The sequence below is a fragment of the Pithys albifrons genome, chromosome 8 (assembly GCF_047495875.1).
Source record: "Pithys albifrons albifrons isolate INPA30051 chromosome 8, PitAlb_v1, whole genome shotgun sequence".
Lineage (NCBI taxonomy): Eukaryota > Metazoa > Chordata > Aves > Passeriformes > Thamnophilidae > Pithys > Pithys albifrons.
Window position 1 is genome coordinate 5,168,830 of NC_092465.1, and position 23,989 is coordinate 5,192,818.

General features: G+C 39.3%; 1 protein-coding gene across 1 annotated transcript in view; it reads left to right on the plus strand.

The window, feature by feature from the left end:
• The first annotated feature begins 1,720 nt into the window (after positions 1-1,720).
• The window catches only part of LRP1B (LDL receptor related protein 1B), a 312,472-nt gene continuing 290,203 nt past the window's right edge, over positions 1,721-23,989 (plus strand). The window contains exons 1-3 of the mRNA XM_071562122.1: positions 1,721-1,832; positions 3,182-3,310; positions 10,569-10,826. Coding sequence (XP_071418223.1) covers positions 1,736-1,832; positions 3,182-3,310; positions 10,569-10,826 — 484 coding nt within the window. The 5' untranslated portion in view covers positions 1,721-1,735. The remainder of the gene's footprint in view (positions 1,833-3,181; positions 3,311-10,568; positions 10,827-23,989) is intronic.

Genomic DNA, 23,989 nt, shown 5'->3' on the forward strand with positions numbered 1-23,989 from the left:
GCCAAGTCCTGTTTGGGAGTCAAACAGTTCTCATGCAGTAAGAGCTCCTGGTTGTGTAGCACCAGGCAAATATTTGAGGAAGAAAATTATAGGTTGTAAAGGATTGTTGATCCGTGTTTGCTTAGTAAATGAAATGTATATGTTGATTTTTTTCAGATAGACATATTGGATAAACAGGTGGAATAAAATAAATCTCACCTGGGTCCATCTCCACACCTCAGTGTGCAGTCCCATTTCAGGGGAGCTTTAGGGGAGTTCCCTGGTTTACCTTCTTGTGGGACTTGTTCTTGGAAAGGTGTAGCAGATTTAAGGACTGGACTAGGGACAAGAAACCAACAAAGCCAGCTACAGCCAAACAATAAATCTTCTTCCTATGCACAGGGGCACAAAAGGCAGAGAAATAAACCCCAAACCACTGGGAAAATGGGCAGATTCACACATTGTGTGGTTTGTCGACTTCTGGGCAGTGCACAGAATTCTAAGGAATGCCCTGAGATAATTGTGTGAAACTACTTTCTTTTCAGAATAGTTGCATTACAGGAAGGAGTAACTTTGGGTGCCAGGCACATCCACTTTTCTCCTGAAATTTCAGCTTTATTTTGACAGCAGTCATTCCAGAATGGAAGCTCCAGGGCTCAGATGCTGATGCAAACTCTTCTTCATATTCATGTTCATTCTACTCCCAGGTAGAATTTGATGAATAATGATCAGGCAGATTAAAACTACCCACATATTAAAATACAGATTTCTATTTTTCCTTAGGTCATACCCAATTACTTAAAGCCAACCCTGTAGCAGAAACTTTCTCTGTCCATTTGCAGGTTATTTTCTGATCCATCTGCCTATAGGTTTGAAAAATATCCTCAGAGCAACTCTTTGAGCTGTTTTTCTCAATCCTTTTCTTGGAGGGAAAAATAATGTTCATTAAAATACTGGAAGTTTTATCAGCAGAAAATATTGAAACACATCACAAAGCTCAGAGCTGAGAAGTGCTGGAGGGGTTTTTGCTTGGTTTTGTGCTGTTTTGTGCTGGAAAACATTACAGTCTATATTTCTACAATATTTCTTCAGTTTGTTGGCATGATGCCTTGTGCTGGTGGTGTTTATTTAAGCAATAGGTTCTGTGAAGGACGTCAGCAGCAGTGACATATGTAATGTCCACTGTTTGTCCAGCAATAGATGTCCAACATTACGTTTTTGAGGCAGGATGTGCTCCCACTGATTGCTGTGAAAATTTATGTGTCTATCAGTGAACCAAAACAAGCTTTAAAAAGTTAGCAAATCAATTGGTATGAGGAATAGGAAAGATATAGATGTCGGAACCTTTCTTTTAACCTTGGCTGTTTCTTATAATTAAAATCTGTTTCAGCTTTGGTGTTTTTTTTTTTATTCAAAATCATTGCTTTGATTGGAAATGACTGATGTGCAAATATGGATGTTTAAGCAGAATGACAGCACACCTCGATAATAACCTTGTGGCCAACTTTTGGTTGGGAAATGCTGATTTTCATTTATTAACATTCTGAAATGCAATTTTCACAACAGGTATTTTACAGTGTGTGTGTGTTTTATATTTCCACCTAAAGTAAATGGTGGTGGTGTTTCCTTCTCAAGACATGCCCTTAATTATATACATAAAAGTTTCTAATGTTTACGGTTTAGGAATAATAAAGATATTTAGTAACATTTTGCTCTGTTATTATTATTTACAGAATTGCTGCCCAAATGCCAACAGATGAATTGCCAATACAAATGTGCCATTACCAGGAATGGCACCAGGTGTTACTGTGGGGATGGATACGAAACAAGCAGTGATGGAAGAAGCTGCACAGGTAAACAAGGAGCTAAATATAACATTGATGCTGGTGGCTCCCTGGTGCCTGGCAGGGGCAGAGGGCTGCTGGTGGCTGCCCCCTCTGCCCAAGGGCAGCACAGCTGCCTCCTCACCCTTCTTCAAAGGTGCTGGTCAGGAAAGAGAGTGGACTTGTGGGGCAGGGAGGGGGAAAGAGAGACCCCAAAATGAGAGTCAGGACCTCCCTCTTGCCTCTTTGATGCTGCTGTGCCCCACAGCAGCTCTCCTGAAGTCACCATAGGGAAGCATCCCCAGCCAGACTGCAGGAGGTGGGCAGTGTTCCCTGGCTCTCACAAGCTGCAGCTCATCCTGTGAGCCACTTGCTCTCCAGACCTCCCTACCAGGGGAGCCCATAAAACCTGTAAAAGCTGGGTCACCTCACGCCTCTGAAGTCACACCCAGATTAGAATTTGATAAATGAACACTCCCAAGGTCGGATACCTTAGATGGGAACGTTACTTGGGTGTCAATTGCAGACTGAAACTGGTGATCTTTTCATTTTTGAAATATGTGACTTGTTAATTCTAAATCCAGATGTTTGTTTCTTGTTTTATTTTTTCTCTTTTAATAATCATATTGGAGTTCTATTGCTGTATGTATGTGCTCACCACCAATTGCACCTCTCTCCAACTAATAGTACAGAGCCAGATTCTTCATAAATGTAATTTATTATAAGTTCTTTCACTCTATGGTTGTCATGTTTTGTGATTAAAAATATATCTCAGGAAATAATTTCAGCTGCAGTTTTTTAGAATGTCAATTTATTACTTAAACCCTCAGCCACTGTTAAATAGCATATCTTGATTTTATGGTATTATGCCTATATACTCTAGTTGAGAAAATTGTTCTTTATATTTATGAGAGGAATATATAGGTTTTGATGTAGTGGATGATGGTTGAATGCAGAAGTGGTGACAGTTCATTTAAAGAACTGTAAGACATTGCCAGCATAAATAGGTTGAGAAGGATAATCAATTGTTTCCTCTCTTGAAATGCTACTTCATTCATCAACCCTGATAACTAGTGGTTTCTAGTACTAACGAGGACCCAAATGTCTTCCTAACATGATACAGACTTTGAATACTACTTGAAATAATGAAGGTTTTATCTTTCAAAATTAAGAGCTATTAAACTGGAAACATCTTACCCTTTTGTTTGGTTACTGGAGTAATTTCCATGGGCAACATCCATGATAAAATCCTAATTTGAGAAGGGGAAAACATAAAATATTGCACCATAATTACTTAATGATTTAAATGTCTCTCTTAGAATTCTGAATTTTATTTTTTATTCTAATCCTTAACCAAGATCTTGTCATTGTCCTTTCAGATCTGAATGAATGTAACACCTATGGAAGCTGCAGCCAGATGTGTGTAAATACAGACGGATCCTACACTTGCAGCTGTGTGGAGGGTTATGTCCTTCAGCCTGATAACAAGTCCTGCAAGGCCAAAAATAGTAAGTTTTAACATTTTACCTTACTGAAAATATTTTGTGGTTTGATCCTATCCAGAGGATTCACATGAAAAGAGAAAGATGAACACAGGTGAGATGGACTTTCCCTCACTTTATTACAAAGAGCCACACACCAACCTTGGAAAAACTTTTCACATATTAAGACAACACTCCAAGGGCAATATTAAAAGTTATTATCTGGTTATTATTAATTAAAGTGAAATATTAAGTTCAGCCAAGATTAGAAGAGTTCCCAGTTTCCCTGTTCATAAATAAATCAAAGATTTTCCTCAGACAAACAAAAAAAGGCTGTTTACTCTGGGAAGACAATGGAGACAGGGGAAATGATCATGAGGTAATTGTACCCTTAGGATAAAAAAAGACATGAGATTGCTTTGTCCTTGCATTATCCCAGGAGGTGAATTTCATGATATACATATTCACACGAGGCTTTTTGTTGCTCAGTGCATGTTTTCATTAGTTATAGTGAATTGGGAATCTGAGGAAATTAGTCAATTGTGTTTAATGAGGCAATATTGTACACAGTGCTTTCTCATTCAGCATATTGAATTAACAATGCCTTTATATTGAAAACCCAAAGAAGTTCCTTAAGGAATTATTCCACATCCACAATGCTTCAGCACTCGAGCCATGCTTGTTGTATATTTTTGTGCCTTCATTTTCAAAGCTATTTTTCCATCAGAATATAGAAAGAACTACTGGGTTTTTTGAGGTTTCCTCACCTTAAAAGCATTGCTGAATATTTTCTAACTTGAACACCATTGACGGTTACAGATCATTTTACTGCTTTTACTGTTTTGTCTTGACCCACACAACATAACTGAGCATTTAAAAAAAAATTTAATATGCTTATTTCTCCAGTACATGGAAATCAATAATGTAATTTTAGATCAAGAAATCCTCATGGTGCCAGTACTGGGCTTGGGATCAGCCATGGAGTTTCCTTTCTTAGACCCCTAAGACTGAGTAACAACTGAGCATTGTAGTGAGTTTTTGGTGTCTTGAGGAAATGAAATAGATGAACAGACACCTCCTCAGTATTTTTTGCTACTTCATATGCTTATTTTACAGCAGTTTTCACTAGTTCTGTAATTTTCTGAAAGGAACCAATCCTCATGAGAAATCCCTGCAGGACAATACAAACCAAGATCGTGGTGCTGCACAGAAATGAGTGTTGCTCATTGTATTAGTTTGTGTGTGTGTATGTGTTTGTAAACACAACATTTCCTTGAATTAATGCTGGATTAAATTATCAATATGATGAATATTTTGGTCAAAACCTTCATAGGGCATGGAAGTCATAAAGACACCTAAACACTTTAATAATGAAGGTGTCTTTATTGCACAGTTCTTCAAGAGCTGAAGTGACTTTGAATAGTTTATGTTGCTTCACTGGGCCTGATTTAGGGGTGGAAGTTGGTGAATTTTCCATGGGCTGGATGCAGGACACTTCCTACACCCTCCCTGCTGCAGTCATCACTTCCCTGCTTAGACAGGCCAACTTTCACAAGTTTCTGTTCTGTAGGATGAGTTTTGAGCAGGGATAAAAACCCAGTGGGGCCCTGCACAAATGACCTGGGGAAAAGTACCAAAAATATCTAATGAATCCCAGAACAAAAATGAGTCCATGTCACCTCGTTGTAAGTAGGGCAAGGTGTGTGTAAGTAGTGTTAGGGTTAGGTCAGGGTTATTACTTCCAAGACATGAAGTAATCCTGCTACTACTCAATGCCAGGAAGGCTTCAGCTGAGTAAGGGGCATCACACAGGGCAACTTTGGGTCAGTAGAACAGAATCCAGGGAAAGAAGGTGTCTAAGGGAAAAAAGGAAAACAAACTAATACTTAGAAAAATTGTCAACTTTTTTCCTTAAACAACCTAAAGAAAATAAGGATGGGAAGAGCAAGTTCACTGCTTTGTCTACATTTGGCAAAAGTAATTACCAAAGAATGAGCCAAGGAACGTTCTGCTCTGTGTGTAAAAGCTGTGAAGGGTAAGAAGCTGCACCAGAGGTGTAGGTCAGGTTAGGCATCATGGAAAACCTTCAGTGCTAAAGACAGCAGGTCTGCCAAGGATACAAACTGCCACCCACACTGAAATCCTTCCTTCAGGACAATCTGAACCACCAAATCATGAGCCCTTTGCCACATCCCAGCTGGCTCTGTCAGTGGAGGGGCAGGTCTGAATAGGTGTGAGCAGTGATGTGGAGTTGCTGCTGGAGGCCCCAGCTACAGAAGGTGCTGAGCAGGTGACACTTGTTTGGTAGCCTGGGCCTGCAGGAGCCCTGGCCTGGTTCAGGGGATGGTGTGGTGACCCTGTAGGTCTCCATCAGCTCTTACATGCCCTCAGAGCCCATCCCCACTCAACCAGGTCTCCACAAGTGCTATGGTACAATTAGCAAAGTTCTGAGAAGGTTCTTTTCCCTGCCCTCAGGCAACCAAACGCTCGGCTGTGAAGGTGGGGAGGTTTCTCCCTCATTAAATTCTGCAGTTTCTTCCTCAGCACAATTAAATAACTTCAGAGCCAGAAGCTTTTAGCTGCACTGTCCCTTTGGGGAAGGATGTTAAAATAGGTATCCAAACAGCTGGGAGCACACAGTAGGTTTTTTTGGAGTTTTTAAGCACATTTTCTTCTATGAATAAAGCAGCAGTTAATGAGTTTGTCTAAGGTGAAAATGAACCAAAATACAGCTTTGCTGAACAGAGTTTAAGAACTTCTGTGTTTACCTGTGCCTGTATTCCAAGGTCTGCATGTGATGAGGAGAGTGTTTAAGGAAAGAAAATCCCAGAATTGGGAAGCTTTAGCTGAGGAAATAAAATTCATCCGTTTTCCAAAAGTTCATGGTGTGTTTTCTACCTCCAAAACCTGGGTAGAGAAAAATGCCATGCAGTAAGAAATGTTTGTCATGGAGATAAAGCAGGATCAACTCAAAATGATTAAATGAATTTTTCCCCAGTATTTTAGGAAAAATTCAGCACCTTAAACTGATTTGACTACACAGTTCTCTTGTTAAGCTCACAGAGATAAGTCTGAAGTCTTTGGAAACAAAACAGTACATTTGTGGGGCACATTGTGGTTAAACATCAAAAATAATGTCAAACCCAAACTGGCCTGCATTTCATTCAACACTGCTCAGTTTGGTTTTTTTTTTTCAGATTTTTGTACAATATATGTATTGGTGAGAGCAAAGTGTTTATGATTTACCCCAGCAGAAGGAGCTTTAAGCTGCTTGTCAACACTGAATTCTGGATTTTATCCTTTTCATATCATTGTGGTGGGAAAAAAATAAGAAAGTTGCTGGCATTTCTGAGGCTTTTCTTCTGGGAAAGAAGTAGCTCTGTTGGCAGTGCAAAACACCTTCATTTCTGATTTGTTGTGGCATCACTTATTGATCTGTATTTTAGACAAGATCAGGGAGGAGGGAAATACAAGTCTTTCATCTTTTCCACTACTCTATCTTAAACATAATTCAAAGGAAGATGCTTTCATTTTAGTCAAGAAGGATGAATCATAAAACTTCCCTGGATTAAAGAGCCATTCACTTCTTATCTTTACTATAAAATGGGAAAAAAACAAAAAAAAAGAAAAAGAGAGAGAAAAAAAAGAAGAAAAAACTTGCAAAAAAATAACACACATGAAGTCCACTTATTTAAAAGCTGCTGTCAGCTCTCTGTGACTCATCCTAGAATTGTGCACTAAACTTTCAACTTTGCAAATTCTGTTCTTGAGGAACAAACAAGCAGATTTTATGAAATAGAATACATGATTTCTTTAGTATCTCCTTTTTTATTTTTCATCAGCATTGCACTATGCAGTAAGTTATTTAAACTTTTTTGTAGGAACTTTCAATATTTTTGTATATTTTTATCATTTTTATATATATTTATATTTTAATAACTCTGCAATCAGCCCTTATCTGAGCAGCACTGAAAGAAGCAGGTTACCCACCCTACTGTGAAAAATCATGATTAACTGATACAATCCACTGAATCCTTTCATGTAGTTCTGCTTCAAAGATATGATTTCAGACTCAGTAATCTACTTGCTGGGTTTTGAATGTGTAGTAGTGCCTGCTGAGCAGAACCTCTTGGCTGTGCCACGAGTCCTTATGAAGCCTTTGTTTGCAGCCAGGTTTGATTACAGCTGTTGCTCAAGAGGTTTGAAGCTAATTCTTTTTAAGAATTCTGTGATGTCTTGGACATTAATACAAAAATACAACCTTTCTCTGGAGTTTAGTGAGGTATTAAATCCTTGTTACAGCTTTCAATGGGTCAGTTCATAGCAGTGCAAGAAGAGATATGGTTCTCTCTTGCAGCTGGGGTGGCTTTGGAGCTGCAAACAGCTTTTCTGATCTGCCTTTTCTTTCAGGCTTTATGGTTTGAAGAGAGTGGAAATACCTGACTTAACACAAAGTATAGGAGCAAAAATAATAATAAAGGGCTTTTCACACTGTTGGTCACTGGGGAAGGAGTGATTGATTCCCGAATTAGGCAGTGGCATTATTTTGTGGGAAGAGAGAAGCTGAGCACAGAGCTGTGAGATGCAAGAATAAATCCCCAAACTCGGCAGGATGCAGATGGAAAGACACCCTTTGTACCAATCTGGGAAGTGGAGGATGAGTGGGTGACAGGGACAGAAGCTCTCAAGTCTGGCTCTCCTGTCACGGGAAGCAAAAGTTGATAAGAATAGGGGGAAATAGAGATTACCAGATTGACTGCAAATGGACCTACCTGGCAGCTTTCAAAGCAAACTGCTCCACAAGAACCACACTGCCTTCTCTTTTGGGCAAATTAGAAAACAGGACCAGGGAGCTTCACTCATGGCTTAAACCACAAGGGATTGTTTCACAAAGAAATTCAATCCCTGCTGTTGTTAGATCTCTTCTGAAATGAAAAAAAAAAACCAAACCAAAACCAAAACAAAAACAAAATTCTGGATGGGTCTGCCTGTTGGATTGGTGGAAGTGAATGTGAGGATGGTGAGGACAGCTGGAAAGTTCCAAAGGAATGCCACAGAGGAGTGGGTTGCAGAGGTCAGTGTGGAATTTACTGGAGAAGGACAAGATGTGTTACAAGTTAGAAAAAGCATTATGAAATGGCAAAGAATAAGAAAAGACCAAATGTAATTAACTTTAGAAAGAATACATGCCAATGCCTTGTAGAAAAGATGTTCTTTACATGAAAAAATGAAAAAAAAAAACCAAACGAAACAATATATCAGCAAGCAAGATGTTGAAATAAAAGCTGATAGTGCCAAATAACAAAATTGAACACTTACTGCTGTGGGTTTGAGCAAGACCCCTGAGCACTGCATTCACTGAAGCATTTTGGCTCTTTAATCAGACCTCCTGATGAAGGATATTTTTGAAACTTTTTATACATTTTTTTTCACCATTTAGACAGCTGGAATTGCATACTGAAATTTTGAAAACTTCCTTAGGCAGAATGTTGATTGAAAGTGCTCCATGTCAATGCAGCATTCAAACATCCCTTTGCCTGCAAGCAGAGTTGGGGTGAGAGCTCTTGACTTGGCAACACAAATAGTTTTCACATGTGCTTGAAACTGTAGTGTGAGTATCTGTGCTTTAAAGTAATTGTTTTTAAATCCAACATCCAAAAGTTTGCCCACTTGGCAACATTATTTAGTATAGGAAAAGAATGGGGTGAGTAAATAAGTTGTAGTGGTGATGACCACATTGCAAAGGACAACTTTCTAAGTGAGTCTCATGAACAAAAAAGTTGCAAAGTCAGCTTATTACATGTAAACCTGTGATGAGTTTTAGGATTGTTGTATCTCCTTCTCTCAGAGAATCTTCTCATAATGTCCTACATCAGCTCAATCTCACTTGGAGCAGGACTGAATGCTGAAGAACATCTCATAGGAAGGGGATTTTTCAGTCTCTCTATCCTCTATCTTGAACACATAACTGTTGGGTGGGGTTTTTTTCAACCAGTTCACATAATCAACAGCAGTTCTTCATTATAAATTAAAGCAAAGCAATGCTACCCCACTGCTTTAAACAAAGTGGTTCTTCACAGGAAAAAAAAAATTAAGGAAAACAACAAAAGAGGGAAACTGCTCTTTTGTTTTTGACATAGCTGCCCCCCTGAAACTCTGCATTAACTGGGACATTGTTTCAGTGTAAAGTACTAGGTCAGATCTAAAACAAGGTGTCCCTCACTGTCAGCAGTGGCAACGTGTGTAACAGAGTTCTCCTAGTTCAGAAACTAATATTTATCTGCAGTTCACCAAGTCGGATGAAAAATTTCAAACCAGCCCTGAATAACCAGTGGAGTAACATAATGAAAGATACACCTAAAGCAAGAACATCTGGGGTTTTTTTGCACAATAGCATCAGGATAATGCTAAATATATTGTATCTCAAGGTGTTATTTCTTTCTCTCTGTGGATACAGTTTTAACTTGGACTGGAACATTGTGTATTTGAAGATATATAATCCTCATTACTGGGGTGTTATTGTTTCCTTCTTTCACACATTGTTCAAGTAGTTTGATAAATTACAGGCATGGTTCCTAGGCCAAGTGATTCAGATGATTGAGATAACACTTTCAGTTGCATGAAGTATCTTAACATGAATTTCTTCTTCATATTTTGTCTGTGGTTATTATGACAGTGATGATAATCCAGTGGAAAGGAGACATGCTCTTTTTGCTGTCAGGAATCTCCATGTATGATTTTTCTCCTTTATAAAGGGTTGTTGTGGGGCCATCCCCTCTCTGATGTAGCCAGGTTTCACTGCACTTGGTTCTTTGTGAGGCTGGAGATCTTTCAGCAGCATCCACTCCTCAGTTTTTGTCTTAGTTTACAGACTCTAATAAGGAAAGCACCTTCCCATGTCATGTGTCCTCGGGACTTCTGCAGGTTTTCCTGGCCTTCGTTCTTTTAAAAATTTCAGTAATCTGGATGGAAATAGTTTGCATAAGTTGTGTTTCATTTTAAGACTTGGGCATGAAAAATGTTCCAATAATGATACTTGGAATTAAACAGAAGCTATGGGGCTAGGGTAATTAATTTTCTTTAATGATGTGAACCATTAGAACAGCAGGATAAAATAGACTAGTAATTTTGAATATATGATAGTTATGAAAATAAAACCAAAACCAATTTATTACATATCTTAAAACAAGCAGGTAAGAACATTAAAAACTACATTAAAACTCAAAAGATAAATATGTTACATACAGCCTGTTAATCCTTTCAGCTCTCTCCACTTTGTTTTCAGAGCCTGCTGACAGACCTCCTCTTCTCCTGATTGCAAGCTCTGAAACCATCGAGGTTTTGCATCTCAATGGAAGCAAAGTGTCTGCACGACCCCCTGTGAAAGGATCTGCAGTGGTGACCTTGGACTACAACTACAGAGAGGACACACTTTGTTGGATTGAATCAAGAGATGTCTCCAGCCAGCTGAAGTGTTCCAAGATAACCAAAGCTGGGATGTTGACAGAGGAGTGGATAATAAACGTTGCTCAGTACCTTCACAGTAAGTATTTGACAATATTGTAGCAAAACAGTGGTGTCTGTCCTGGCAAACTGCTGCAGGAGCCTTCAGAAGGATTTCTGGACTTGCTGTTGCAAACAGTCTTAGCACATTAAATATTGCAACTCACAGTGAAGCACTTTTATGTTCCTCACTCATATATTCAGAATGAGTTGCAGTATTTATACCTATGCAAAGGGTTCTAAGATGTGCATTTTTATAGACTATCTAATGCGTGGAAGTTAAAAAGCCAGCAGTGCAATGGAAGAAGAAATGTGAAATGCTTCCTTTTCTCTGGCAAAGTTGTGCTGTATAACACTTGGGAGTGATTCTCTGCCACTGGGACAATATTAAGAATAAAAGAGGCACATCCTTAGCACATCAACTATCATAGGTATGTTAGTTCTTGAAAATACCAAAGTATTTCCTGACTCGCTGGCAACACATTGCTGCCCTTTTTGTCAGTTCATAAAATACATTTAAAAATGCATAAACCCATCACACTGAATCAGGCTTTGCATTAAGCATTACTCCTCAGTCAGCTTTTCAACTGGTGGAATGCTGTTATCTCCTGAAGGAGGTGTTCATCCACACACACATTAGTGTGAACAGGCTGCTAAATAGTGTGCAGGAAAAAAAAATGCAATTTTCTTCATCTTTCTCAGAGGAAATATTCCCAGATCAGCTTATAAACTACAGCACTGGGGGAGTTCCGTGGTGGTGCTGACAGAATTCTAAAACTCAAGACCAGAGCCTAAAACTGGACCTAAGCTTTTGAAAAATCCTTTTAAGGAGAGATGAGCATCAAAGAATAGCTCTCAACAGAGCTCAAACCCTCTGACCATTCACTTCAGGAATATTCAAATCCCAAATTTGATTACACCTCTCAGAAGTGCCTGTCAAAGCAATAAATTCTTTATAGAGATTGTGCTTTGGCACCTTTTGTAAGATATGATTATTGCTGCAAATTAAGGACTTTTTGTAGCCTATTTCCTAATTTTATATTTACACAAATAGGAAATTAAATTTTAAAAACTCTCACAAAATAGGGGTTTGGTTTTGGTAATTTTTATTTACCACTCATTGTGACTACTGTGACTATTGTGTTCCACTTTTAGGCAACTCTCTTAACCTAGGTATAAAGAATATTTGTTTGAGGTTTTTTTGCTTCCTTCCTATTTTATTGAGGCTTCCTTTTTAAGGTTGTATTTTAGAGGGCTTTTCATACTTTAGATATCCAAGTACCCAAGATCATGATGGTAGTATTTGTTTGTGCTTTTTCAATACACTCTGCTATTGATATTCTGTTTTTCTTTTAGTAAGAACAATCAAATTAACTACAGTCCTGGGCAAAACGTGTTTTGTATTGAGCTGGAAGTGTGTCTGTTCTGTCACTTGTCTTCATCATCAGGGTGGGCCTGAGCACTGTGCTTTGCAGTCCTTCATCAGCTTTCTCGAGTTCCTCTCCCTCTGTTCTCTGGGTGTGAAGAGAATTGATAATCTCTCTGGTGTTCACATCTGCATAGGTACATCTGTTTGCAGAACTGAGGCTGTGCAATGGGTTTGAAATGAATACAGTGCCTGGAATTAATGAGCTGCTCATTTTTCACTGTGGTAGCACAAACCAGCCTGTGGTCTCTAATATTTTTTCTGAAACTTCATGGTAATCATTCAATCCTATTTAGATAAATAATAGTAACTCCCATGGACGTGAACCAACTGCAGAGACTTGCTCTAACTTCTTCTTTGATTTTGATTTGGGAAATAGTGCTTGGAGACTTAACAGGCTTTCCTTGGAGGCAGGTTTGGAGCTCTGACTGACGAAATCCAGCAGATTTAGCTGTGGGGTTGTATTTCCCAAACACACACATGCACAGACACTTTTACTTGTGTTGCTGCAGCAGAGAAACATCAATTCCCATGGACTTGGCCTGTCTCCTCCCAGGAAAGGCATCATGAAAGCTGCTTTTGTTCTGCTCTGCCTCACAGCTCTGCACTGCCTGGGCTCTGCAGGTTCACTGAGGCACTGCAGGCAGGGACAGCAGGCTGCTCCTGGTGGGAATAATACCTTCCAAAGGGTCAGTCAGAACTCATCTGGTGCAGAGCTGGTGGTTGTTTTCACCCCCAGTACTCACAGCAGAAATTACCCACCTGATTAATACCTTCCTGGCTGTGCCTGCCAGGATGTGGCAGGAGCCTTGTGTTGCTGTACCTGTTATATTTGCCTGCACATATGTAACAGGTCCTTTTATGACTACTGCAAAATTGACTTTTAATTTTAAATTCTAAATCCTTCCTTTCCTTCCCTCTACCTTCTATTACCCATCAGGTCATTTCTGCCATTTCTCTTCATCATAAATCACTACATCTGGTGAGGAAAATGAATTCATTTTACCTCTTTGTCAAGGATTTCAGCCTGAGTGTTTTCAGGTGTAATTGCACTCTCTGGCAGCTCAAGCCAAATAAAGGGTCATAGCTGTGGGGTTATTCACGTGAAATTGTACATTTTTTCTTCCATAGGAACCTTTTCTTTCTGGTGTTTGTGTGTAACCAGAAAAAAAAGATATTCCTAAATGTATTAAGGGGAAAATAATACAAAATTTTTCTTAGCAATGTTTGTAGATTTTTTGTTATTTTTTTTAATCCCACTCTTCTAATCTCTTCATTTTTGTAGTGGGAAAAGTGCTCCATCTTATCTACATATGACAGAAAAAGTGGTAGAAAAGTCAGTTATACAAAGTGATTGGAACTGCTTGAAGTGGATTTATTCAAAGTGTTTTCTTCAGTGAAGGCGAGTAAGTCTTGTAGTTAGGAACAAAGAATACAGATCATCTTTTAAGATGAAAGCCTACATTTAGGAAAGCAGGGACTAGGAAATGACTTCATTTTCATGACAGGTCATACAGCACCAGCTCACAGCAGTGTGAGCTTTGGATCCAGAGAAGAAAGGAAATGACAGTTCCTTAGTTTCCAGCATCCTCCCTCAAAAGACAGTCCAACCTGACTTCATTTTGGGTGTGTGTGTCCCAGATGGAGAGTGAGACTCCTCTGAAGCACAGTGGGACATTCTCCGTGTCTGGATGTTATTCTGCCTAAGGTTGGGGAGGGGCTGATCCTGCACTTGGGCAGTGCTTGCCTTGGGGAAATGGGGTGCAACTCCTTGTGTTTAGTTATTAAGCTTCTTCCAGGCTTACAAGATTGATTCTCTCATAGACAGGGTTTGTTTGATGACTTTATCCCTTTAAATAAGGCACAGTAGTACCAGTGCAAACTTTTTCATCTTAACCAAGGCCAGGCATTGGCACATTGTTTCATCTTTCTCTTTTTAAAACCTAGAAGTTTTTGGAAGAGAAACTGAAAAATTTATGCAGACAATGACAGAGTCAAATAGACTTTCAGGGAAGTTTCTCCTATAAGGGAGGCTGGTGCAACCACTGCCCATAATAAGGGCCATGCTCGTTGATGCTTCACAACCATCTCACAGTCCACTTCCAGTTAATATAGAAAGACTTTCAGGAACAATCATTTATTTAAAGTTATATCTCTTGGTCCAGACTAGCAAAAATCCTTTTTAATGTCATGAATGTGGAGAATCTCTCACAATTTTCTACCCTGCCAAAACTATGAAGTGATATTTTATATTAAAGGTTCTGTGTGTTGGAGCTGAGGAATGGCAAGAGCAGCATCTTCTGGATGACAGAATCTCCTTCATCCTCATTTCAACAGTTATTTTGTGTCTTCCTCATTCCAAGTGCCAAGCACCTCACATGCTCTCCAAACAAGCATGGGGCAGCACAGCCTGGGGTTTAGCCACACTCTTCTACAGGATATAACGAAATCTCTTCTGGGATGATGCTTCAGAGCATGATATTTTTCTGCTTGGCTGGTATTTGTTTCAGGTTCTCTTGGCACTCAGTTATCTCAGAACACCAGTACCAGTCCTGCAGGGCTTGTGTTTAGCTTTGCCACCTGTGTTTTGTGCTCAGACAGTCGATGGTACCTCGCCTGGGAAGGCACAAGGGCTTTTGTCTTGGCAAGTGTGTTTGGACAAGACTGATCTGGATGTAAAGAAACATTTGGCTTCTTCCTCATATTAATTCAGTTTTAACCTGCCAAGGCTGGGAACAGCTGATGGGCATGGATGGGTGGCAGTCTCCAGTGTGAAAGCTATTTGCCTGTCTGCTTGTGGAATCCTGCACCTTCTGCTTGACCTCCTGGTCACAAGCCAAAGCTGGCTTTTTGGCTGTCCTACTTTTTGGATGGGATTGCTGAGAAGAACCCAGAGTATTTGACCAGGATCCAACAGTATCTGTTTGGTTACATTACTGTCTTCTTCCCTGGTTTTTGTTCTACCAACTGCTCCTCCACCCCCTGACCTAAACCACTTCTTAGTAGTGATTATCCACAACTCCTGGTGCTGTGTTCAGAATAGCTGCAGCCATTTCCCTTGGCATTGGTGAGGCTCAGTCACTGAAGGAAACACTGAGCTCTGAAGATGGTGCTCCTTTCAGCATTCCTGTGAATTCCATGAATATTCATGGAAAATCAAAGTTTGGCTTACTCAGGAGGGGAAAAACTGTGAAAATCTGGGGGAACGTGTTTATTCCTACATACAGTCTGCCCCAACTTGTCTACAGACAGACACTAAAAGCTGTCATACAGTTGTAGGATGTGATTTTGCTTTTTGTTCAGTGACAGACAGCCCATGTGCCTGGAGGATCCACAGAAATGAGAAGGCTTCATATCAAAGGTCATTTCCACCTCCCATGGGACACAGTAAAGGGGTACACAGGAGGTGAGAAGGGTGTCCTAAGGGAATATCACAGTCTACTTGTCTTCTATGTGGCACCCACCTGGTTAATTAGCCGGGGATGAGCTTGCGTTGATGTTCTTGCACTTCTGGGAAGACTGCACAAGTGCTGTTGCTGGGATTAGTGACCTCTCTTACTTTGCCAAAAGGTGGGCTTTTTGTTTTTTAGGGGTGTTTTTTGTGTTTGTTTTGTAGCGTTTTTTTGGTTTGGGTTGTGGTTTTTTTGAGTATAAATATCTCATTCTAAAATGTTTTAAAGAGAGGCATCATTAAATATACAAAACTAGAATACTTTTCTCATGAATTTCACATTTATTCAGCTTGAATTTCCCATCTCCTTTTACTGTCCATTCACTCAGTCTCCTGAGGTCCTGCCATTCTCAAAACTGACCCTCCTCTTTACTACTTTTATTTTTATTATTGGACCTTGTAACTTTGTTATTTGTGTCATCTTCGAGGTGACTCTTCAATGCTTTTTCACACAGGTTCCAGCACAGACCACGGTTGTGGAGCATGGTGATGATAACAAGGAACTGGGTTTGATCCTCATCTTAGGTAGTTCCATGGATCCATCACTGTCATATATGTCAGGTTACATCCTTCCTGAATCCTCCCTCACATCTTCCTCAGTGCTTGTTGGGATTTCCACCTGCACCCGTGTTTCCATTTTATTTTCATTTCCATGTACTTTTAGGTATTTTAGCCACAAGTCCAAATCTTAGTTACATGTTCATGGTACAGGAAATGCTTTCTTTGCATCTGTCTATGCATTTACTCTTCATTCTGGTGTACCTGAACTTACAGAACTTTTGATCCAGCATTTGACACGGCCTCGATGAGGTGCCTTCCTGGTGCAGTATGGACTTTTATTTAGTGCAGGAAATTATCTGTTGGATAAAAAATATCAGTTGGATCTCACCCTTTGACCGTGGTGCATATTGCAAATCCATTATCTTTTTTATTGAATTAAATCCATGTAATCAGGTCTGTACATCAATGCTTGTTGGCGTTTGCACAAAAGTTAAAATACAATATAGCAGAACTCCTAAGAGGACCTTCCATCTTTGAGGTGGCTTAAAGTGCTAGTTGTGATGTGTCTGTCTGCTCTTGGTGCATCTTTGGATACAGATTATTCCATTTGACTTGAGGATTGAGCCAGTGGCTTCACAGTGTTGCTTTAACATTTCCTTATGTTATTGTGAGGCACAGCCTTCCAGGACACACACTCTGCATTGGTGGCATTTCCCTCCAAAGTTACCTTACCTGCACTTAATCCCTTTTGACACAGAGCTATTTATTAACTGCTTGCTAATTGCCATGAATGGATTTTTTTCAGTCGTTCAAAGATATAATGCCACTATTTTTCAAGCTTTGCTACCCATCCAGCATCCACAATTGATCTTGCCTTGGCATTGCTCAAAGCCCCGTGTCTGTCTTTGTTCTTAGCCAAGCTGGTGTGCTGTCTGTTTTCTTTATATCTACTTTTCAGTAGTTGTGCCCTGGACAGTTAATTCTCAGAGTCAGTACAGAAAATATAAAGCCTTATTGCCATGGTATTTCTCAGTGGAAATTTTTGATTGTTGTTTTGTTTGTTTGGTGTTTTCTTTGAGGGATTTTTGTCCTTTTGTGGTTTCCCTCCCCTTCTTTGAACTCCTGGGCTCTGCCTGGGACAGTCTCCTTCATGCTGCCTCTGCAAACTGGCAAAAATTCTCAGTGTTGAATTGTCATACTCCCTTTTCCCTGTTTTATCAACTTCCTAACTAACCATTTTTGGACTTCCATTTTAATTTGCTTTATTATTGTCCCAAAGTGGGATATGACTGCATCTTTTTGTGTCTCCCTTACATCCCAACCCCTCCTTGGTATAAAAGCTCTTGCACCAGGGAGGAAATCCAAGAGCAAGCCAGAAAACTCCCACAACAGCAGAGGGTGTTTGCAAATAAAAAAAGCACTTTTTGTCATAGTATCAGTAGCCATGTAAATGTATCTTTATCAGGCAGAATGCTGAGGGACTCTCCCTCTCTGTCAAGTTGAATTATTATGCAGCTTGTAAAACAGTAACATTTTTATTTTGTTAACAGGGTATTGAAGATAGAATAAAATAATTGTGGGGCTATAAAGATGTAATGTATAGATAACTAAGTTGCTGCAGATATAAACCACAGAGTTTTGTAGTGAATATTTTACAGAAGCAGTTATATCCCCAGATACAATAGTAATGAAATAGCAGTAAAAAACAAACCTGAGCAAAACAAACAAACCCAAAACCCTCACAAGTAATTTTTTTTTCCTGAAGTGTGGCATTAAATCCTGCTTGTTTTATCCTAGACACGCATTTTCACATAAACCTTTGACATCCAGAAGCACCATGTTGGCTTCATTTTGTTTTTTTACTTGGTAGTCACTGGAACTATTCTTTATAATATGATTTTCACAAAAAACTGAACTTGTTCTGCTTCTGTAAATCCACTGTGGACTTCAGTAAGAGGCAAAAGTCCAGGGAGACACAGACATTTGCATAGCACAGCCTTCTCGGAGATCAGGAGAGATGCTCCCTCAGTCCTCTGGTTCCAGCTCTGGTTGAGTATTTTTGTATTTGCTGCTAAAAGCAGAAAGTCCTTTTCTTTGTAACATGCTGCAAGTGAAACAACAGAATGGTGTTGCCTTTTACAGCCAAAACTTCTGCCCCTTTCTGATCCCATGCAGGATCTAAGCAACTATCAAGCTACAGCAACTATTGAGTCCTCTACTGGGTTTGCTACAGTTTTTTGTCTCCTGAGATATCCTCAGTATCCACAGGAGCTTGTCTTCTGCCTTTCTTCCAAGGAAGAGGTAGATAGGAGATATATAGAAGACATACAGTTGTAACCTGCCCGTTTCAGGAAAGTTCTTTTTAAACTTGTGGCGTCAGGTGTACACTCTTCAAAACTGTCTTCAAAGGCAATAAAATATCTGATTAATCTTTCAATACTAGGAAACATCAGCTAATTGCATAAGCATGACTTTTTTCAATTTCTACTGGTGCTTTATTAAAAACTTCCCATTTTTTATGATTTAGCTGGTGGTTATTTCTTAAGTGGAGATATGTCTTTGTAAATGCATGGCACGTACACTGTTAACTAAGTTTGCTTCATGTAGGCTAATTGACATCAACTTTGCCACAGCCTTCCAATTATTAATTTATTAATGCAAGTATTTAATTCAGACCTCGTAAAAACCCCTCCACTAAAGCAGTAAAGTCAACTGAAGAAGAATTTTTTTTTTACATAACGCGCTTTGGATCGTGTCATTAAACAAAGTTCTTCTGCCTCCTACAGACTTTTCCTGAGACACAGATCAGCATTGCAGAAAACTTCTTTGAAAGCACTTTTGGAACGAAGGGGATGTCAAAGCTATAACACCAAAATATGGTTGTTTACATCCAGCATCATAACAGGAACCATGTTTAGATATAAAAAAATGAAGCACTGTAGCAATTACAGGCCAAAGTTCACCCCAGACAGGGATTTGTCAGTGGCTAAAACCATAAGGGAAAAGGGAACAGTGTGTGTTCAGCAATGAGCCTGAGCAGTGTTGGGAATGCCCTGGGCTGGCTCTGCCACACACAGCTCTGAGTCTCCAGGGCATCAGTGGAGTGGCCCATTGAGAATTTGCAGCATTTGCAGGCACTGGATCACACATATTCCCTGCTCTGTGTCTTGGGGAAGCAGCAGCAAGAAAAAAATCTCCTTACATATCTTATGCACTGAAAAGAGTAATAAACACAAATACTGAGAGTTGTCATCAGATTTGTGGCCGCCACTAATCACTGTGTTTTGCAACTCACATTTGGATCTAATGCTTTGTACTGCTGCAGGGAAAAGGGTGAATAAAGATCATCCTTCTCAGAAATGAATAAAAAATTCCATTTATCAATGTGAGCCTGAAATCAGAAGCATCTGATAAAATGCAAACCAGTTGCCACAGCACTTGGTCACAGTTCTTGGCCATTCTGCTTCCTGCACTCTCCATGGTCTGAGTAATTCTATGCTGGACTGGGGGCTGTGACAGAGACTCACCAAAAACTGTGTGTGTGTCACAGTAAAACAAAGGGCTTGTTCTTTACATAGGACTGGAATAGATGAATTGCATGTTTGCAAAAGTTAATAAAACTTGAGATTATTATTTACACTGTGGTGACCATGACAAATTAAAACCACCATCTGATTTGGGGTGTAATACAGGCTTGTTTGCTTCAGTTTTTAAATTCTGTGATTGGCAGAAGCAATGACTGGCTCAACAAGAATTATCTCCAGTTCATGGGAATATTACTGTGTTCTCAACTCTCATAATTGTGGATTTCTACTTAGAATGAAGCAAGTTTTATTTAGAATTTTCTTTTGACTGAAGCTTTGGAATGCAGCCTGAAATGCTGGAAACGTTATGGTTTGTGTCAGATTTAGGAAATAAATAAAACCCTTTTCAGGATTTGTCGGTTGAGTTGAATACAATAAAATCTTAGGTTCGCTTTCAGATTTCAATGATGGTTTGAGTGAAGCACTTACTTATTCAAAAACTGAAAAATTACACAGAATAAATGTTTTAACCTGGGGCAATCACTTTTACTAAAGCCAGACTTAAGCTATATGAATTCCTTTGTTCTGGAAAAAAGTGTTTGAATCATTGTAAGTAATTAAATGAGGACAGAGTGTCCAGAAGGGTTGGTCTGCTGTGCAAAGTTGACACCCTGTGTTTTATCAACATGTGACCAAACAGCTCCCATTTGATGTGCTGGGTTTCACTTTCACTATGACAGTTCTGAGCTGGTGGTAAAGTTTGGAGTGTCTTTGCATGTGTAATCACATAACATTTCTGTCACACTGTATAAGCAGAAATAATGAGCTGACTGAGGAGCGTGTGGGAGTTTGTGCCACAGTTTGCTGTTTCAGGGACTCTCACTCTTTTTGGAACTTTTGGACTCACTTGCCTGTTGTTTTTGCTATTTTGCTTAAGTATAGGAATCCATTTTTTTAATACAGGGAAGTATTTTTATATTTATATATAAGGAGATAAGTATAATGTGTTTGAAAGGTTTGGTGCCATTTCCCTTTTATTTATGAATACACTGAAACTATGTATTTTCCTTTTAACATAAGACTCTTGGAGAATATATTGTTTAGTCATCAAGTCTGTTCAACTGGTTGCACAATTCACATCTGTTTTAAACAATCATAACCACTGCATTAGCTTCAGAAACAAACCCATTGGGAAAAGGCAACTCAAGCAAGATGAAGCAGTGAGAAAACATTTTATAAGTTTCTGACTGCACTGCAATCACTGTTCTGTGTCCTCCTAAAAAATTGCACAAAATCTGAGTTTTTGTTGGGTTTTGTTGTTGTTGTTGTTGCTGTTTGTGGGATTTGGATTTTTTTCCCTTTTGGAAACATGTACTTGGAGAGACAGTATCTCATAAGGACAAAATATAATAGGCAAAAATTATTGCTACAAGGAAGCCAAGGGCATGTCTTGCAGAGGGGACCTGGAGGAAGGTGCAATGCATGTTCATGCATTTCCTCTGTACTTCTTTGAAAGTGTGGGGACAAATTCCTTTTCCTATTGACACAAAAGGAGCAGTGATTTAGGAAGAAAGACAATCTGCTGGTAGTCAGGAGACCACTGTTTTCCATGAGATTTGCAGGATGACATTTAGCAAGTAATCTTGTCTTTTCCCCTCAAATGTAGAATAACTATTTCCATCTGACCCAGGGGTGCTGTGAGTTTTCAAACCTGAAATGCTAAAGTGATGGGGGATACAGAAGGTAGGAGTGGTCAGCACAAGGTACCCAGGTCTTCTGTGGGTGAGGAGAGGTGGGATTATGGGCTCGTTTCTTCCAGAAGTGGCTGAGTTTGGGAAGGGCTGGAATCTTCCTGGAAGCAAAGGTCAAGTTCTGCAAATAGGAGCTGGTTCAGTTTGAGCCATATTTCTGAGAGCTACAGCTGCTTGAGTGATTTATGAGACTTGTAATGGAATCTCTGGTGCTATTCTGTTTTAAGATAATGCTCGGGTAGACCAATAGCAGCACTATAGTGATGATGGTAGAAATAAATAAAAAACAAAAAAAAATGCAGTTTCCTGATGTCTGGTTGAAAATGGAGAGAAAAATAATTTATGCATAACTCTAAAGCCATGTTTTATTTTTATTTTTTTGCATTCCTGGGAATAAGTTAGCAAGAAAAAATTGCCTGTGTTTGTTTGCAACGGTGCCAATATTTTAAGTCTGGGCTGTTGTTGGCTTTATTGGTCAGGTCACATAAAATAAATAACAGACTTCTCCTCAAAGGTTACTATTTGGATATTGAAAAGATGTAATCAATGGATTAAAATAGGAAAAAGACAGAGAGAATGAAAGGGCAGATGAGGCTGTGATAACACTTGTCACAGGCCCTTGCCAGTGTTTGTAGACAGGAAGGGGTTTATTTGTTTGTTTTGCTCAAAGTATAATACGAGGCAAATGACTTTTTTGTAAGTGGTTTCAATGTCTTGCAGAAGTTCCATCATGCTGATGGCATCAGGTAGTGGCAATGATTCCTCTGTTAGAAGAAAGGGGAAAAATGAAGAAAGCAGCTTAATGTCCTTAATATAAGAACCAATTTCTTCTTCTTTCCTTAGCAACCCTAAAAAAGAGGCTATCTCAGCTAGTAAGGTGCATGATGTGGTTTTGTTTATAAGACATTATGTGGAACAATGAGGTATATGTTTGCTAACTGTGCAGGCTGTATTTTTTATTATTGAAGATCTTTTAAACTTTTCTAGTATTCTCTAAGTTGTCATTCTCAAGCTGGATTTAAATTGGAATTCATATGCAGATTTTAATTATATTATAAGCAAGTTCTATAAAAATTTATTTTAGTAATGTGAGGGGTTTTTGTTTGGTTGTTGTTTCTCTGTTTGTTTAGTTATTGTTTTGGTTTTGTTTTTTTTAAGTGTAACGTCTTCTCCTTTTCCCCTAATATGTTTGAGATGAAGACAAAGACTCCTGTGCCCAATATTAATATGTGTGTAGAACAGAATGAAATCCTCTGTGGTCAGTATTATCTTCTGATTAAAATTGCATGTAATAATGCCCTTTGGGGATAGAAGCAGATTGATTCATGGCACCAGGTCATGTCATGTCCTGCATATTCCTATTGCCTGGACTATATATAGCTGGTAGCAACTATAGAGGGCTCCAAATGAAATTATCCTCCAAAGTTATGCATTTTTCCTGCAAGAAGCTGCAGCACACTCTGGATCCCATGAACCAGTGTTCTCTGACAAATATTACCTTCCACAAACATGTGCAATATGGGTTTCCTTTGTTCCCTAAGCCATTCTTTAGGAGTTGTCAAAGAAAATTCCCTTCTGTATTAGCCTCATAAAAGTGTTTCTTAAAGCACCCTTGCTTACCTCTGGCATTAAACTGTTCACACTTTCTCTGGAAGTCATTTTCCTTCAATATTTTGTACTTTGAAGGTAACTTCATCTATTCATTGACATATCTTTAAAACTATAATAATCTGCTGCTTAGCATCTTGAAAGGAAAACATTTGAGTGACCTTTTTTGTGTGTGATGATGGTTTATGGAGTTCAGATCCATGCAGGGGGCAGTGCTGGGGATGTGGGAGGTTGTACCCTCGTGGGTTTGATGGAAGGTGGTTAAATGAGGCAAGTGTCACAGCCTAATGCAGCCACGTGCAGCACTCCGGCCTCGTGCCTGATGGGATGCCTATTGCAGCTGAATTATGCTTTAATTTTAACAGTGGGTGACTTAACTGCTTTGAAGTAAATAACTGGGTTTGATTTACAGTCTCTGTAGATTTATAAGAAGCTTTTGTATGTGCAGCTAAAAAAAATGGTGCTGTTATAGCTATGTACCTCCATAAATCTGTCTTTATTGTTCAGCATGTGCGTGGCTATCGGGACCCCATTAAGGGTTTACAGTCACTGGGCAACGTGTTGGAAGCTCAGTGATGCAGAAATTAGGAATGCTGTGGTTCTCAACTGTTCTTACTTGGTTTTGACATGAAATTGATGTACAAAAATTCACTCTCTATAAAATTCTTAACAGTCAGGATTAAAAGATAGGGCCTTATTTTGTTCTTTCCCACTTTTTCCTTGCCTGTTTGATCTGTTGGCATCACAGCCAGCTTGTGACACAAGAAAACTTCATTCATCTCACTCATTCCAGAAACTTGATGCATTTTGTGATAGAATCATTCTATAACACCAGTAAAACAAGAAATATGCTAAAGAATCTAGGAGCAGGTGTTACTACCCTGCTGTAAAATTCCTGGGAAAGCCACAAGCATACTTGGGGTCCACCATCATCACATTCCC